Here is a 16,750-nt window from a genome sequence, read left to right as displayed (position 1 = left end):
CCTCCCTCTGAAGAGTCTGTCTGTCTTTCTCTGTCTCTGTGTCTCTCTCTCTGATATATGTGTGTATACAGTCTCTCTCTCTCTATATCAGTCTCTATATCCTCTGTGATTATATATTATACATACATGCATACATATATATGCACACACATATATGCTTTAATTCATTTAGAAAGTTAGTCTTAACCAGCTCTACTGCTTTGAAGTAGTATCTCTTATGTGAAATAACTCAACTTAATCTCATGAAGAAAAGCCCAAATTCATATTTCTGCCAGCCACATAACTCTTAGGCAATATACTTTTGTCCCATAGTCATGAAATAATTCTAGAAATCAGCTTTCATCCTTAAAATTCTCATATCAGTCATATGAAAATTAGATCCTGGGAAATGGGATACATTGGTCATCTGAGTATTTTTTAATTTGTTGGCTGTTTTTTTCAGTGCTTTTCTAACAGCTGACCTTGATTTTGCCCCATTTCTTTAGGAAACCACCCATATCTGCAAGGAATACCCCATTATACACATTAAGTTATAACTAACACCCCGCCCCCCCCCAATTTTGTATATGAAGGAATTGAGATTAAGAGAGAAGTCTTGGTTCTTCCTGTGTTTACTCTCCTAGAGCAGCCTCAGGGTGGAAGAGGCTCTAGTTTGGTCTTCAAGGCTTTTTTTTCTATAGGGCCTGCTTGATAGCCCCATAGCTCACATACTTGGTTTCCTGACTTTTATAAAGCCTTATGAGTCTAGCATTCTATAGTTCTGTATTTAACCCCATCATTATTAGTACTGCTTACATTTGTAAATACTTGTCCCACTTCCTCACATACTTTTTTCTTTCTCATCCAGAAGCAGATGTAACATGAAAAGGCAAGCACAAATATAATCCTATTCCACATTCTCCCACCTTGAAGGACCTAATCTCACTTATGGTAATCTGAACTCATTTCCAGGCATGGCAGACTTTCCATATCCTTTAAGCAGATGCTCCCAGTTATTGTAAATGGCAAACAAAAACTGGAGTAGATGTGAGAAGAGCATGCAATTAATTTCTATACCTAATTCCTTTTTGTTCACTAAAACATCATGGTTCCTTTGTATGACCTTGATAAAATAGCTACTGATTACAAGTTTAAAATGGATCAGCTCACCTGCTTCTTTCCAAGTGAGTTCTTCATTGCAAGGCCCCCTTGTTTCTGGGAGGCTTAGCGAGGGAGGGGAGAACCTGGGAGACATTTGGCTTCTCTTTATTTTTTTCTCTTCCCATACCTCAATAGATATACATATGGATGCATTGTAACACATTTATATCCCCCTTTCTGAAGTTTCCATGCTAAATATTCTATTACCTTTTCCTAGGGTCTGCATCCAAATACCTTTACAAGAATGATTTGGAGAGAGAAATGGCAAATAAGGTAACTGTGTCATGCACAGCATGAAATAGCCAATGAAATGCTCTTGCTGTTATTTCTTTGATTCCAACCCCCACCCCACAATATACACAAAAAGCAAAAGCAATGAGAAGCAAACCTTGTTCAGGCAAGAATAAGTCACTAGACGATGGCATAGGTACATGGAAATGGAGAATAGGAAAGATGAATAGATTAAGTTTACAATTATGCTCTAGTCTGAATTCTTGCTTCTTTCTTTTCTTAAAAAATTACGTATTTCTCCAAATTATTTCCCCTAATGGAGTCATAAAAATTATAGACAGAATATATTCCTGAGTCCTAAAACATTTGCTGATAATTATATATTATAATTATATATAATATGTATTATGACACATATAATTACATAATTTTTGTGTGTGGTCTCCCCCAATTACAGTGAGAATTCCTTGGTAGCAGGGACTTTTTTTTTTCTTTCTTGACAGTATATCCTCAGTTTTTAAGCATAGCACTTGGTACATAGAAGGTGCTTAATCATGATTTTCATATATTTATATATACATATGAATCAAATGGTCACAGCTGTCACTAGGAATTTTTGTACAAGGGGCAAGTGGAAAGAACTGGACACAAATTTGAGGGAGGGGAAGGAGAAAACAGAGACCCCAGGGGCCTGTGGGGCTGGATATCAGAAATAGGTAGGGCAAAGTGGAGGCTGAATTCATTCACCTGCTATCTATCCTATAGCTTCTTATCTTAATCAATTAGCCTTGCGATTTACTACTAAGCTCTATTATTTAATTTTGTTTTCTGGAGAGCTGTAGTTGTTTGCAGTATCTTCTAAAAAGCCCATAGCTCTGTAAATGGAGGTATGAATCTCCCATGTTTTGCTAAAAATCTTGGTGGACAATATCCTTTCCTGTGTATTTTCTTTTCCCTAGGCCATCTATGATAGTGTAAAAATATGATTTACATGATGAAAATATAACTGTGAGTAAATGATAGGACTAAAGCATCCCACAAATAATTCTTGAGGGCTTACTCTGCTCAGGGTCCTATAGGGGATATAGAGATAATGAATTAGTTGGGAGACCTTTGTCCACAAGGGGCTTGTAGGAGAGAGAACTAAAAAACATGGAAAATATGACAAATGGCCCAAAAGAATTTAATGTTTGGAAACTTTATACATCTGAAGATTAATGTGAGGGTCAGATTTCTTAAAGGCATTATAGGCCTAAGTATTTGCTTGTTGATTATATTTTGTGCCTAGGTTTAGTGAATAATATTCTTCTAGCTACAGATACTCTTTTTAATTCTGTATTTAACTATTTAATAAATGTTGACTTCCCTCCACCTGCTCAGTGCTCTATAGACTGTACATAAAAAAATGGAACCTACCTATGGGGAGTCTTTTGCTTGAAGATTTCATTAACAGCCATTCACATATACGTAAGGACGTTTCAGGCAGAAAACCAGCACAAGTATAAAATCAAGAGTTATTGAATTCCAGAGCTGAAAGAGAATTTAGAGATAATCTAGCTCAATCCTCTCATTTTACAGATGAGGAAGCTAAAGGCTAGAGAGAACAGTGGATAGGATGCCAGGCCTGGAGTCAGGAATACTCATCTTCCTGTGTTTAAATCAGACACTTAGTTGCTGTGTGACCCTGGGCAAGTCATTTAATCCTGTCTGTCTCAGTTTCTCATCTGTAAAATGAGATAGAGAAGAAAATGGCAAATCCCTCCAGTATCTTTGCCAAGAAAACCCCAAATAGGGGGCAGCTAGGTGGTGCAGTGGATAGAGCACCGGCCCTGAAGTCAGGAGGACCTGAGTTCAAATTTAACCTCAGACCAAACGCTTGACACTTACTAGCTGTGTGACCCTGGGCCAGTCACTTAACCCCAATTGCCTTAAAAAAAAAACCCAAATGGGGGTCACAAAGAGTCAGACGACTGAAAAGACTGAACAATAACAAAGAGAAGACAAAGAGTGTGTATGTGTGTACATACACATATGTAATTTACCCTTTTATCTGCTTAGTTTTAACTTCAAAATATGTGTTGTGTTGTTTGCTTGGTATTGAATAGAGTGCTAGATTTGGAGTCAGCAAGACTTATTCTTGCCTGAACAAGGTTTGCTTCTCATTGCTTTTGCTTTTTGTGTATATTGTGGGGTGGGGGTCAGAATCAAAGAATGTGAATCTTGCCTCTGATAATAGCTGGGTAACCCTGGGCATGTCTTTAGTTAGCCTCAATTTCTTCTGTAAAATGGGGGTTATACTAATTATGCTACTTATTTCATAGTGCCCTGAGGCTTAGAAAAGAAAGTTTTTGCAAATGCTTCACCATGCTATCTGCATGTCATTTATTATTATCATTAGATTGTAAGTTCTTGGAGGGCAAAGGTTGTCTTTTTCCTCTTTTTGTATCCCTAGTGTGTGGCATATGTTTATAGATTGATTGGTTGATTAATTGATTATCATTAAATTAGTTGAAAAGTAAATTTAAAACAATACAATTTTAAAAAAATAGTCATGACCAACTCCTTAAAATGGCCAGTATTTAAACTAAAATTCACAACTGATATATTTTAAATATTATTATTTTCCATCCTGTTGATTTCTGAACAGTAGGAGAGTTTGAACATTTAAATTTCAGGTATTTTTGTCAAATTAAAAAAACCCAATCTAATTGTGTTTTCCATTTTCCCTTCTCCTTGAATAACTATTCTTTCATTCATAAAGAATATGACTTTTAATCCACAAATCATCCCACCAGTTATTCTCAGGTTAGACATACACAGTATAAGGTTCAAAGTCCTGAGCTACTTTGTAGTTATTGTAGGTGGGATCTATTGACTGATGAAGTCGCAGTTCTGAGTCACTGCTCGTACCACAAACGGGTAACTAGGCTCAATGGGAAAACAGGAGAAAGGGATAGTTCTTGTTGGACATGTGAAGACTCCTCTGAGCTTCTTTTCTTGCAAATGTCTGAAGACCTGTTCCTTTCTCTACTCAGGTTAGGTAAAGTAGCTTCATTTTATTTTATTTTTTGAGGCAATCGGTGTTAAGTGACTTGACCATGGTCACTTAGCTAGTAAGTGTCTGAGGCCAGATATGAACTCAGGTCCTCCTGATTCCAGGCCCTGTGCTCTATCCACTGTGCCACCTCGCTGAAGTGGCTTTGTTTTAAAGACATGGAATCTTTCCTTAACTTGGAACATTTGGTCACATGTTAACTCTGCTTTCCTTCCAGAAGAGTAAAGGAGCCTCAGCCCTCTCTGTGTGGCAGCTTCTGCCAGATGAAATATGGGTCTGCATCTTTTCCCTTCTGTCTCATAAGGATCTCTCTCGTATTGCACAAGTTTGCCGTCATTTCTGCCAGCTTGTGAGTGATGACAGCTTTTGTAAGTAGAATGAAACACACCCAATACACACATGTGCATACATATCCCATATTTTTTATTTTAAACAAATATTGCATTCTATGGTATATTGGCAAGAACACTGAATTTAGATCAAAGGATGCAAATTGGAAACCTGACTCTGCATTCTGTGCCTTGGAAAGGTGATTTAATTTTTAACAACAATAATTCACATTTACATAGCACTTACTAGATGCCAGGTACTGTGCTAAGGGCTTTGCAAATATTATCTCATTTGATCCTCACAACAACCCTGGGAGGTAGCTGTTATTGTTATTCCATTTTACAGTTGAGGAAGCTGAGGCAGAGAGAAATTAAGCAAATTGCCCAAAGTCACGCAGATAGTAAACATCTGAGGCTAGATTTGGACTCAGGTCTTCCTGACTGTAGACCCCACGCTCTATCTATCCACTTCTAAAAATGATTCAATTTCATCTGTAAAGTGAGCAAATTGGATTAGAGTATTTCTAAGAGCCTTTTCATCTCTAAATCCTAGGATCCAAAATTCAGGAGGGAAAGGAGTAACTCTCAAAACCTTGTGATCCCATTTGGCAACTAACTTTATCCTTCATAGGATGATTTGCCTGTTAATGAAATGAAACATTTTAGAATATTAATATCACTTATCATTTGTATATCCCTTTATAGTTTACAAAGTACTTTCATATTCATCAGCTCCTTTGATTCATTCATTCAATAAGCATTTATTAAGGTCCTACTGTGTGTCAGGAACTATACTGAGCATTGAGGGCACAAAGTCAAAACCAAAATAATCCTGACCTCAAGGAGCATACATTCTACTGGGGGAAACATCACCAACGAGTTAAGTAAATACAAAATATATTGAGGAAAAAGCATTTATTAAGTGCCTACTATATGCCAAGTACTTTACAAGTATCTAATTTGATCCTCATAGCAGCACTGTGAAATAGGTGCTATTATTATCTACATTTTACAAATGTGGAAATTAAGACAAACAGAAATTAAGGGACTTGCCCGGGGCCACACAGCTAGTTAAGTGTCTTAACAACTAGTTAAGTGGGATTTTTTCTCAGGTTTTTTTGACTCCATTTCTCTAATCCACTGCACCCTCTAGCCACCTCAAAATAAATTTCAAAAGAATCTTGTGTGTGTTGCTGGGTGGGTAGGACATTGAGCAAGAATAAGTGGGAAATCAAGGGAAGGCATCCTATAGAATGTAGCACTTATATTGAGCCTTGACCACATCTATTGTAGTAGGTGAAATGAGGAAGGAGGGCAGTCTGGCAAAAGAGGCCACCCTATAGAAAATAATGGATGTAGGAGATAGGGTGTCATATAGGGTAAACATTACTGGACCAGCTTAGCTCTAATATGAAGGGCATGAGGTAGAGTAATTGGAAGTTAGTCTAGAAAGGTTGGAGGACATAAAGTGCCCACCTAGTGAGTTTGTATTTTCTCCTAGTGGCAGTAAGGAACTATATCATCATAGCAATATTGTTTTAAGAAAAACTTCCAGCGACTAAGTCATTTGGACTATTATAAATACCCAAATTAACTCCAAAGACATATGAAGGAAGATGCTATCTGCATCCAGAGATGATAAATAGAAGTATATGTAAAATGATTTTACACACACATACACACATATATATATATATATACACACATAGATACATACATGTGTCTAATGGTAGCCATCTCTAGGGCAGAGGGAGGTAGAGAAGAAGAGGGAAAAACAAGAAATTTACATGATAACTTTATTATATATTTAAAAGGAATAGCAAGTTGTACATGATAGATTTGTAGTTTCATATGCAGTCGTATTTTAAAAAAATCTATCATATTATGGAAATGCTTGTTTTATTTCATAAATTAAAATAAAATAAAAACTTAAGGAACCATGGAAGCTTTTTAATCATTAGAGGAATGTGGCCAGACCTGAACTTTAGGAATATCAATTTGTTATTATGTGGAGGGTGATTTAATGGCAGGATAGCATACAGGAAGACTAATTAGAAGGCCATTGAAATAGTTCAGGTGAGAGATGATGAGAATCTACTAGGGGAAAGAGAACAAGACTTTATGTAACACCCACGATGTACCAGGCATTGTACTAAACGCTTTACAAATATTATCGTATTTGATCCTCCTAACAACTCTTCAAGGTAAGTGCTGTTATTATCCCCATTTTACAGATGAGGAATCTGAGGCAAATAGAAATTGAAAGACTTGCTCAGGGTCATACAACTAGCATATATCTGTTACTGGGGTAATAGATGTAGAGAAGGACAAAGGTATTTTTTATATATGAGGCAGATATATTTTATCTCTATTTCCCAAGAAGTAAACTGAGGTTCAGGAAGAAATGACTTATCCAAGATGGCAAATGGTGGAGCAGAGACTGAAGCCCAGGTTTCAGGCTGTTGGTCTCACTATCCCACATTGCCTTGTTGGAAGGTGCTGACCCTTTGAAGGTACTCTGTGTTTTATTCTGGCCATTAGCATACCAGTGAGAGCAGTGCTGCTGCAACAATCCATGAGGGTAGATGTGTATTCGAGTGTACCGCATTTTTAAGTGAGGGACTTCTAATGAAGGGCCCTGGGAGAATTAGGCTCAGTGAAAGATCGAATGCTAACTATGTTTAGGAGTGGCTCTGCTCTCTGGCAAGTGTCTGGGTTCCCCCTAACAGCAAGATTAAAAAGGTGACCGTCAAGTTTCAAGCATCATCATACTCATATGGTAGGGAGAAATTTTGTTGGAGATAGCTGCAAGATCATAGGATTCCTAGTGATTAGAACTTACTTAGTATTGTGTAATAATATGTAGTATTAAGTGTCTGAATGAACCCTCGGTGGAAGTCAGAATTGGGTGACCTCCAAGAAGCCAATGTTCAGCCTTTTTGATTCCTGAGTCCGCTGAATCACTTGTTGCTGTGTTGAGGGTGATTTTGGCGATGTTTGGTCTTCTGGAACAAGGGAAATTTTTCCTTTAAAAATTGGTGATGACTACCCTATTCCGAAAATAGCTTTAGAAGCTAAATGTCCTAGGAACATGATGGTAAATACTTTGGCATCCCTAGAAGTTCTCCCCTTGCCTCCCCTTCCCCCTCGCTTCTTCTCCCTCTTCCTTTTTTCTCCCTTTCGTCTTCTCTTTCTCTGTTTCTCTTCATCTCTCTATCTCTCTCTCCCTCCCTCCCTCATTCCCTGCTCTCATCTTCTCTTCCTTCTTCCTTCTCTTTTTCTCTCTCCCTCTTTTTATCCCTCTCTCTCCTGCACATTTTCATTAATCTGTTAAAACAAAAATTTTCCTGTGGAAAAAAATGACAAAAGGAAAAGCTCCTAATTATTCATGGGTCCCTATAATGTACAGCTCTGATGCTGCATGGCACTGTGAGCTTCGCTGGGGGGGAACGAATGGTTAGCTCTGTGTTGTCTTGGTTAGGAAATAAGAATTCCTCTGCTCGGTAGCGAGAGGGTAATTATGTCTGGAGACATTCTTGCACAACTGATTGCTTAGGCAACCCTTGCAATTACTATGGTTGGAAGCTTCATATGCATTAGAATGAGAGAAATTTTTTAAAGGAAAATTAGGAATGAATCAGACATCAGTTAGCATTGGGAGTACCAGTTAACAGCACTTGTATATGGTACTTTGTCAGTGGCTAGCAGGGTACTGATGAGTCTGGTTTAAATTCCTGCTCTGATGCTTTCTATCTCTGTGACCTTGGACAAGGCATTTAACCAGCTGGGCCTTGGTTTCCTCATCTGTAAAATTAGATTATATGACCTCTGAAGTCCTTTCTGTCTCTAGGTAAATATTCTTATGATACTGTGACACATGGAAGAAATGGTGTGAGAAAAGGTATGCGAGTAGAAAGGAGAACTTCCAAGGCTCCTGAGGGTATGTTATAGTGCCAGGATCCACTGGCTTAGAGTTGGGATGACTTGGGTTCCAATCCCTCTGCTGACATTTGCTGTTGTTTGTCCTTAGTTCTTGAAGAGGACCAATGACATCAGGAGGGTGATGCCTTGACCTTCAAGCGCATTGGATTTAAGTGAGATAGGGCTGTGCAAAGTCATCAGCCTCACTCTCTCCAGAGTCATCAGAGTCCAGTGGCAAGACATAGGTCAGGACGACTGGTAACGGCCTTGGATGCAGTGGGAGACCTTGGCCTTTTTAAGCTAAGATCTTTCCCAGGTGTGGTTTGAGGCAGCACCCATTCAGTAATTAAAGACTAGGTAAGAACTGAGGCAAAAGATGGTACAGTTTGCCATCGCAAGAAAATCATCCAGGAGGGGACTTAGCTTCTGGCCAGAACAGAAATGATTGCTATTTACATTTACTCTGAGCCATCAAAACCCAAACAGAGAGCAAGTGAGGCTTGAACTGGGACCTATTATTGGCCAATCAGTGAGAGCCAGAGTAATCTGGGCTTAAAGGCATAGTCAAGAAGCTCTATTTGAATCCCAATAAGCTTTATCAAAGCTCTATTTCAAGAAATCTTAAATGAAAAATACCTGAGACAAAAGAATTAATTGTTCTAGTTTTCTAGGGGAAAAAGATAGAATAAAGAATTAGGGAAGAAAACAATCTAGCCCCCAAATGTGAAGATACCTTGCAAAGTATGTGATCAAAATCTCTATTCCTTTGGACAGAGCACCCACATGTAAGGGTATGTTTCTCCACACGAACAGAGGGAGAAGAGGAGGAGAGAATTTGATATTTACTACCATGAGAAAGTGACCTAAATTTTTTAAGCCTAAGCTTCAGTTTCCTTACTATGAAATGAGGGTATTGATGCTTTTAGACCCTACTGTATAATAGCTTTCCTAAGGAACAAATGGTATAGTCTGTGTAAAGTAGGGAAAGGACTAGTGTTTGGATTTCATGCTCTAGGGATACCCCACCAATGCAGGTGAGCACCTTCTCTCCAGGCAGGCTTTGAACCTAGATCTTTCTGACCCTAAGGCCAACTTTCAATACATTATGCCTTATGTAAAAACAAGCTCTTTTTATTGTTATTGTATGATTTTAAGCTGGTATTGACCTTAAAGACAATCCGGGGCAACTCATTCACGTTATTGATGAGGAACCTGAAACCCAGACAGGTGAAGTTATGTGATGAGGGTCATAAGTATTAAAGAACAATGATAACCTACGTGGTGGAGGGGAAGAGATTATTTCCTCACTTCTAATTCTTCAGGGTATGGTAACATGCCCTTCCCTGCAGTAGAGAAAGGACAGTCTGATTTAGGAGGAAAGGGGATGTTAGAATCTTTCAGCACAGTGAAAATACATACTGGCCTTCCCTGTTTGGGGTTAGGACTTTCTGGCTTCAAACCTATGACTTCAAAAGGCAGGGTTTCTGCTTTTGTTTTTTAAGTATGGATTTTTATTTTAAGTTTCAAAGAAGTTATTCTAGGCAATCATAAATGACAGACAAATAATTTTTTAAAAGCTATTTTTAATAACAAATGATTAGGAAGAATCTGCTTTTTCTTTTTGCTTTCTGAAGTGACGAGTTGAGCTAATGTTTTCCCAAACCTGCTCATTTATCATTGTTTTCTTTTGGCCAATCTGTATAAAACTGTCAGGACAGGTTTTGTGGTGGTTCAAGAGAGAGAGTAAGCACAGACTGTGGCAGCAATGTTCAGTAAAAGGGAATGGTCCAGTACACACACTTGCAAGAGACAGAACAATCCCACAGATGAGATTTATTGCAGTTTAGCTACAATGTGCTTATTCAGAAACATATTTGTCCTATTTTCTGAGTAGAAGGACACAGTTCAGAAAACAGTGACTGAGCTAACTCTGCTTCTTAAATACAAGAAACAATTAGTTTCTTCACAGTCGAGAGCATAAATGTCCATTCCAAAAGGGCCTACCAAGGCCTAGTTCAATGCTATTTCCAGTTAATTGATCAGATCATAGTGTCCCAGACTTAGTGCTAGAAAGAACTCAGAGGTAAGCTAGTTCAAATCCCCTCCTTTTAAAGATGAGGAATCTGAGTCTGAGGGAGCGTAAGTGACTTGACTAAAATCACACAGAGGCATCAGAGGCAGTATTTAACCAGAATTTAGCACTGTTCTTGCTAGGTAATACAGTGGATAGAGTGCTGGGCCTTGGGTCAGGAAAACCTAAGTTCAAACCCTGCCTCAAACATGTACTAGCTGTGTGACCCTGGGCAAGTCACTCCACCTATTTTCCTCAGTTTCCTCATCTGTAAAATGGGGACAGTAATAGCACCAACCTCTCCAGATTGTTGTGCAAATGAAATGAGATAATATTGTAAAGTGCTTAGCACAATACCTGGCATATGGAAAGCACTATATAAATGTTAGCTATCATCAGCATCTGCTGTCAGGGTGATATTTCTGTCAAAGGATATAATGAAGATCTAATTTTTAAAAGGAAATACTCAAAACAATGAAATTGAATACGCTTGAATTTTTACAAATGAGCAAGTTCTTTAAAACACTTCTTGGGTACTGCAGGTGCTTCCACTTAGAAAATCGTACTCCTGGAGCTAGGAACTCACCTCAAGGAAAAATGTGTCTTTTCTCTCCTTTGTGCCCTCTACTCCCATCATTTCTTGTCTACTCTAATTTCCCTTCTATTGCTCCATGAAGAAAGCTTAGTGGGCTCAGAACCTCTCCCAGAAGGAACACTCTTTTCTCTTCTTGGCCTCGTGTTCTGTTCTCTAATTACTTGCACTCCATTTTAAGATTTAAGATACTCCATTTTAAAAGCCCCCTGAGAGGTTTAGTTTTAATTTCCTTGGCGGTTTACTTTAAAAACCAAATGAGGATACTTCATCCCCAGGTTAAAAAAGAAAAAAAAAAGGAATATGCTGGCTTCATTAGATGATGTATGTGCCCTGACCACTTAGGATTTTTTAAATGATTGTAATTATGCCATAAAAAATGAATGCTTTCAAGTATGTGAACCAACCTGATAATAGCAATGATTTAACAGAAAGCAAGCTATGTGGTTGTGGGTAGAAAAAAAGCTTCCTAAAGATAATTTCAGTTTTCTTGATTAAAAAGCATGTCAGTTTAAATTTTCTGATTTTCTCAAATCCTTCTTATTTGTCCTAGTAATAGATCACCTTAGAGGGAGGAAGAATGTAAAACAAGAAACAAGGTACATCTCTATAAAGGAGACATTGTTTCCTTGTGGATTTACCTGGGAAAGATCACTTTTTCCAAGATGGTTACAGAACAGTGGATAGAGATAGCATGATCTGAGTTCAGATCCTGCTTCAGATACTTGCTACCTGTGTGACCTGGCAAATCATTTAACTTCCCTGTACCTCAGTTTCTTCATCTCTAAAATGACCCTATGAATTATTATTATTATTATTTTGCTCAAATCCATGCCTTCACTTCCAGGCCATGTACAAACTGTGCCTTGGGTACACAATTTCCCTTTCTGGCTGTCCTTTTTGTCTTCCTCCTTAGAATGTAAGTTCTTTGAGATCAGGGACTATTTTCCTTGCTTGTGTTTGTATCCTCAATTCTTACCACAGTATCTGGCATATAGTAAGTGCTTAATGCTATATCTTATCTATTCTCTCTCTCTCTCTCTCTCTCTCTCTCTCTCTCTCTCTCTCTCTCTCTCTCTTTCTCTCTCTCTCTCTCTCTCTCCCTCTGTCTCTTTCTTTTTCTTTCTCTCTTTCTCTCCCTCTCCCTCCTGCTTTCTCTTTCCCTCCCTTTCTCACCTTCCCTCTCCCTCTTACCCTTTTCCTCCTACCCTGCCTGCCCCTTTCTTTCTCTTCCCCATCCCTTCTGTCCAGAAACAGGGCCTTGGGCTCAGTTTGCCAAACATCTTATCAAACTATTGAGATGGTGAATAAAATGATATCTTTTGTAATTGAATAAAAGCATTAGGATGAAAGTTTATCCTCTGTAGGCTTATAGAAAGCATCTTTGGGACAAAAGACTCAGAGAGTCAGTCAGTCAGTCAATTGAGTATTTATTAAATGTTCACTATGTGCCAGGAACCATGCTAAGCTCTGGGGATACAAAGAGATCAAAAGACAGTCTCTGCCATTAAGAAACTCACTTTATAAAGGGGGAGTAAATGACCAAGCAAATATGTACAAATAAGCCATATACAGGATAAACAGGAAATAGTTAATAGAAGGAAGATACTAGAATTAAGAGAGATTGGGAAAGACTTCCTGGAGAGATTTTAGTTGGGACTTGAAGGAAGCTTAGGAAATGAAGAGATAGAAATGTGGAAGGAGAGCATTCCAAACCTGGGGGAAAGCCAGAGAAAAGCCCAGAGCTGAGACTTGGAGCATCTTGTTTGTGTAACAGCCAGCAGGCCAGTGGTACTAGATTGAAGAGTTTGCGGCTGGGGTATGGTAATGGTGTAAGGTATAAAAAGATTGGTGAGGCTGGTTATAAAGGATTTTGAATGCCAAAGGGAGGATTTTTTCTTATTAGAGGTATCTTTCTTACAGGGAATTACTGGAATTTATTGAGTGTGGAGGCAACATAGTTGTACCTGTGCTTAAGAAAATCACTTCAGTGGCTAAATGGAGGGTGGGTTGTAGAGGGGAGAGACTTGAGGCAGGCAGACCCACCAGTAGGCTATTGCAGTAATCCAGGCATGAGGTGATTTGGTTCTGTACCAGGGTAGTGGCAGTGTCAGAGGAGAGAGGGGGCATATTTGAGAGATGTGGCAAAAGTGAAATTGTCAGACTTTGACAACATCTTGGATGTGGGGGCTAAGAGATAGTGAGGAGTTGGTAATACCTAGATTGCAAGCCTGAGGGACTGGGAGGATGGTGTTACGCTTGATGGCAATAACAAAGTTAGGTTGGAGGGAGAGATAATGAGTTGAGTTTTGGACACGTTGAGTTTAAGAAGTCTCCTGTACATCCTGTTCAAGATGTCTGAAAGGTAGTTGGTGATGCAAAACTGGAGGTCAGCAGAGAGGTTAGGGTTGGATAGGTAAATTTAGGAAGCATCTGTATAGAGGTGATAATGAAATTCATGGGAGCAGATGAGCCTACCAAGTGAAGGAGTATAGAGGGAGAAGAGAAGAGGGCCCTGTGAGACATACACAATTAGTAGGCTTGACCTGGATGAGGATCCAGCAAGGGATACAGAGAGGAAGCATTCAGATAGGTAGGAAGAGAACCAGGAGAGAGTTGGTACCCTGAAGACCTAGGGCAAAGAGAGTATCAAGGAGAAGAGGAGGATTGGCATTGTCAAACACTACAGAGAGGTTGAGAGGAATGAGCATTGAGAAGAGGCCAAAAGACAAGTCAAGAGGCATGATATGTACTTCACCCTGTTCATGCCTTTAAAAACAAATTCTTCTGCCATTTTTATACACCAAGAGCTTCTGTACATGTGGTTTAAAGAGTATGAGTATTTTGTAGAGGAGAGAGAGCTATTTAAAATGTTCTTAGATCTTGGGGGTCAGTATAAATAACACTGGAGGTATATGGACACCAGTGTCATCTGTGATGGTGTTCTCATTCCAGTGTGGTATATTTGCCAAATTCTCAAGGACATTCTGGGTTCATATTTGTAGTATGGGAATTTGGTGGTGTTTTTTTTTCTTAATGAAGGATAGTGAGATTCTAGTCTTTAATTCTGACTACTTTATTATGTCTTCCTAGGTATTTATTTAGAAAGGACTAAGTTTTTGTAACTTACAGCGAGGTGATGCCGTAGTTCATAGAGTGCCAGGCCTGGAGTCAGGAAGATTCATCTTCCTGAGTTCAAATCTGGCCTTAGACACTTATTAGCTGTGTGATCCTGGGCAAGTCTTAACTGTTTGCCTCAGTTTCCTCATTTATAAAATGAGCTGGAGAAGGAAGTGGCAAACCACTTCTGGATCTCTGCCAAGAAAACCCCAAATGGGGTCACAAAGAATGAAACGCTACTGAAATAACTGAACACTAAGTGATAATGCAGCAGCTAGGTGGTACAGTGATAGAGCATTGGACTTGGATTTAGGAAGACCCAAGTTCAAATCCTGCCCCAACTTCTTACTAGAAAGTCATTTAACCTTACTCAGTCTCAATTTCCTCACATATAAAATGGGGATAATACTAATACCTAGTCCACAGGGTTGTGAGGATCAAATGAGATGATATATGTAAAGCATTTTGCAAACCTTAAAGTACTATATAAATGCAAGCCATTAGGATATTTATTTTCTTGTAAAACAACAGTATTATCATCATTAGTAGAAATGATTATGTAATAACAAATCATTATTAGAAATGATAATTATATAATAATACGTTGGGGAGAGGCACACTAGTCTGGGATGGTGGAGGGGGAGAACTGTATTTGGAGTTATAGGATTTGTATCTGGCTCTTGCTTCTGGTACATATTGGCTGACCTTGACCACTCTGAAATGCAGGTGCTCTATCTGTCCAGTGAAGAGATTTTATTGGATGATCTCTAAGGTGTGTGATCTCGATAATAATGATAGCTGAGTTTTTACACGGTCCATTAAGCTTTATAAGATTTGATGCACATTTTTATCATTTAATTCTTATAGCAACTCTGTGAGATACTGGGGCAGATATTTTTTTAATTCCCATTTTAAAGGTGAAGAAACCAAAGGTCAGAGAGGTTCAGTGATTTTCTTGTGTTTCTGCAGCTGGTGAGTGTCAGAGGTAGGATATGATTCCAGGTTTTTTCCCAAATCCAAGCCCAGGACTCTACCCGTTACATAATAAGTAACAGAAATATAAGCTAAGTTTTAGTTTAAAGGATCGTCTTTGTTTGGCTTGGGGGTCAGTACTTGGAAGACACAAGTTGGTGAGGTGTACTTTACTTTTCCTAAGAGGTCTCCTAAAATTATATGTGTGTTGAACTTTTGAAAAGTGAATTTCACACTCTTGGTGACAATTTTAAAAGGAGTGCTTTATTATTGGTTATGGTCAATCAGCAGTTGACAGAGTGGAGGTTGGGGCCACCAGTCCTTGTGACTGAAACAAGAAGTGTACGTTGTTAAGAAGAACATTTTTGAGGCTGTGATTATGTCAGCAAACCAAACTGGAGTTCCTTTGCTGATCTCTGCTGAGTGTATCTTTTGTAACACTCTCATGGGTGAAGCCCAAAGCTAATAATTAACACCCTGTGCTAACAAAGGTGAGGGCCTCCAAGCAGCAGATGGCCATATTTCAGAGATGCTGTACAAATGTTTTAGACACCAAATGTATTGTTCCTTTGAGTCAGCTGCCCTCTTGTGCCTCCTCTGTAGTCCAAAGCAAATGTTTTTTAGCGGTTGCACTGTTACAAAGCAGGCCAGAAGATAATAAGGTCATCTTTGAATTCAGCTAAAGCCTCTCGTGGTCTGAAGGGTAATTCAGCTAGCCATGAATGAGATTAGATTCTTACCTAGGCTTGGGGGAAGAATGAACTCACATTCTCTTTGTAGCAGTGTGTGTGTGATGTTTGGCTGAAGAAAATTAACAGAAAAAGTTGGTAGACTTTGTCTGTATTCCAAATTAAGTAAGAAAATGACTTAACAAAGAGCTGTTCGTATATTCTTGTTGTTAAAATTAGACCTGTGTTTATTTTCTAGTAATTTAACTTTTCCTGTGCACTGGTCACTGTTTCAGATCCTTTGACAGAAGAATTCAGGCAGTGGGGCTTCCAGTTTGGTGTGGAAGCCAGGGCTGACCCCAGGGAGAAAATGGGAAGTAGGAGCTCTTTGTTTTGGGCACATCTGATCTTTCATTTCTGTACTCTTTTTCTGTCCTCGATATTCATCATCATTGTCATCATCACTATACCTAATCATCCATTTATGTACCATTTTTCATCTTAGATAATACTAATAACTAGCATTTATGTAGGGTTTTAAGGTTTGTACAATACTTTCCACAGGTTATCTCATTTGAACCTCACAACTTCCCTGTGAAGTAAGTGCTCCTATTATCTACATTTTACAGACGAGGGAACTGAGATTGAGAG

General features: G+C 38.7%; 1 protein-coding gene across 2 annotated transcripts in view; it reads left to right on the top strand.

The window, feature by feature from the left end:
* LOC110194586 (uncharacterized) overlaps positions 1 to 16,750 on the top strand; it is a 186,410-nt gene that overhangs the window by 35,430 nt on the left and 134,230 nt on the right. For both annotated transcript variants that reach the window (XM_020967006.2, XM_020967010.2), the window contains exons 5-6: positions 1,358 to 1,413; positions 4,644 to 4,794. In XM_020967006.2, coding sequence (XP_020822665.1) covers positions 1,358 to 1,413; positions 4,644 to 4,794 — 207 coding nt within the window. The remainder of the gene's footprint in view (positions 1 to 1,357; positions 1,414 to 4,643; positions 4,795 to 16,750) is intronic.

Source organism: Phascolarctos cinereus, unplaced genomic scaffold, assembly GCF_003287225.1.
Source record: "Phascolarctos cinereus isolate Bilbo 61053 unplaced genomic scaffold, phaCin_HiC Scaffold_4;HRSCAF=312, whole genome shotgun sequence".
Classification (NCBI taxonomy): Eukaryota; Metazoa; Chordata; class Mammalia; order Diprotodontia; family Phascolarctidae; genus Phascolarctos; species Phascolarctos cinereus.
Note: the sequence above shows the minus strand (reverse complement) of the source record. Positions and strands in the feature narration are given on the sequence as shown.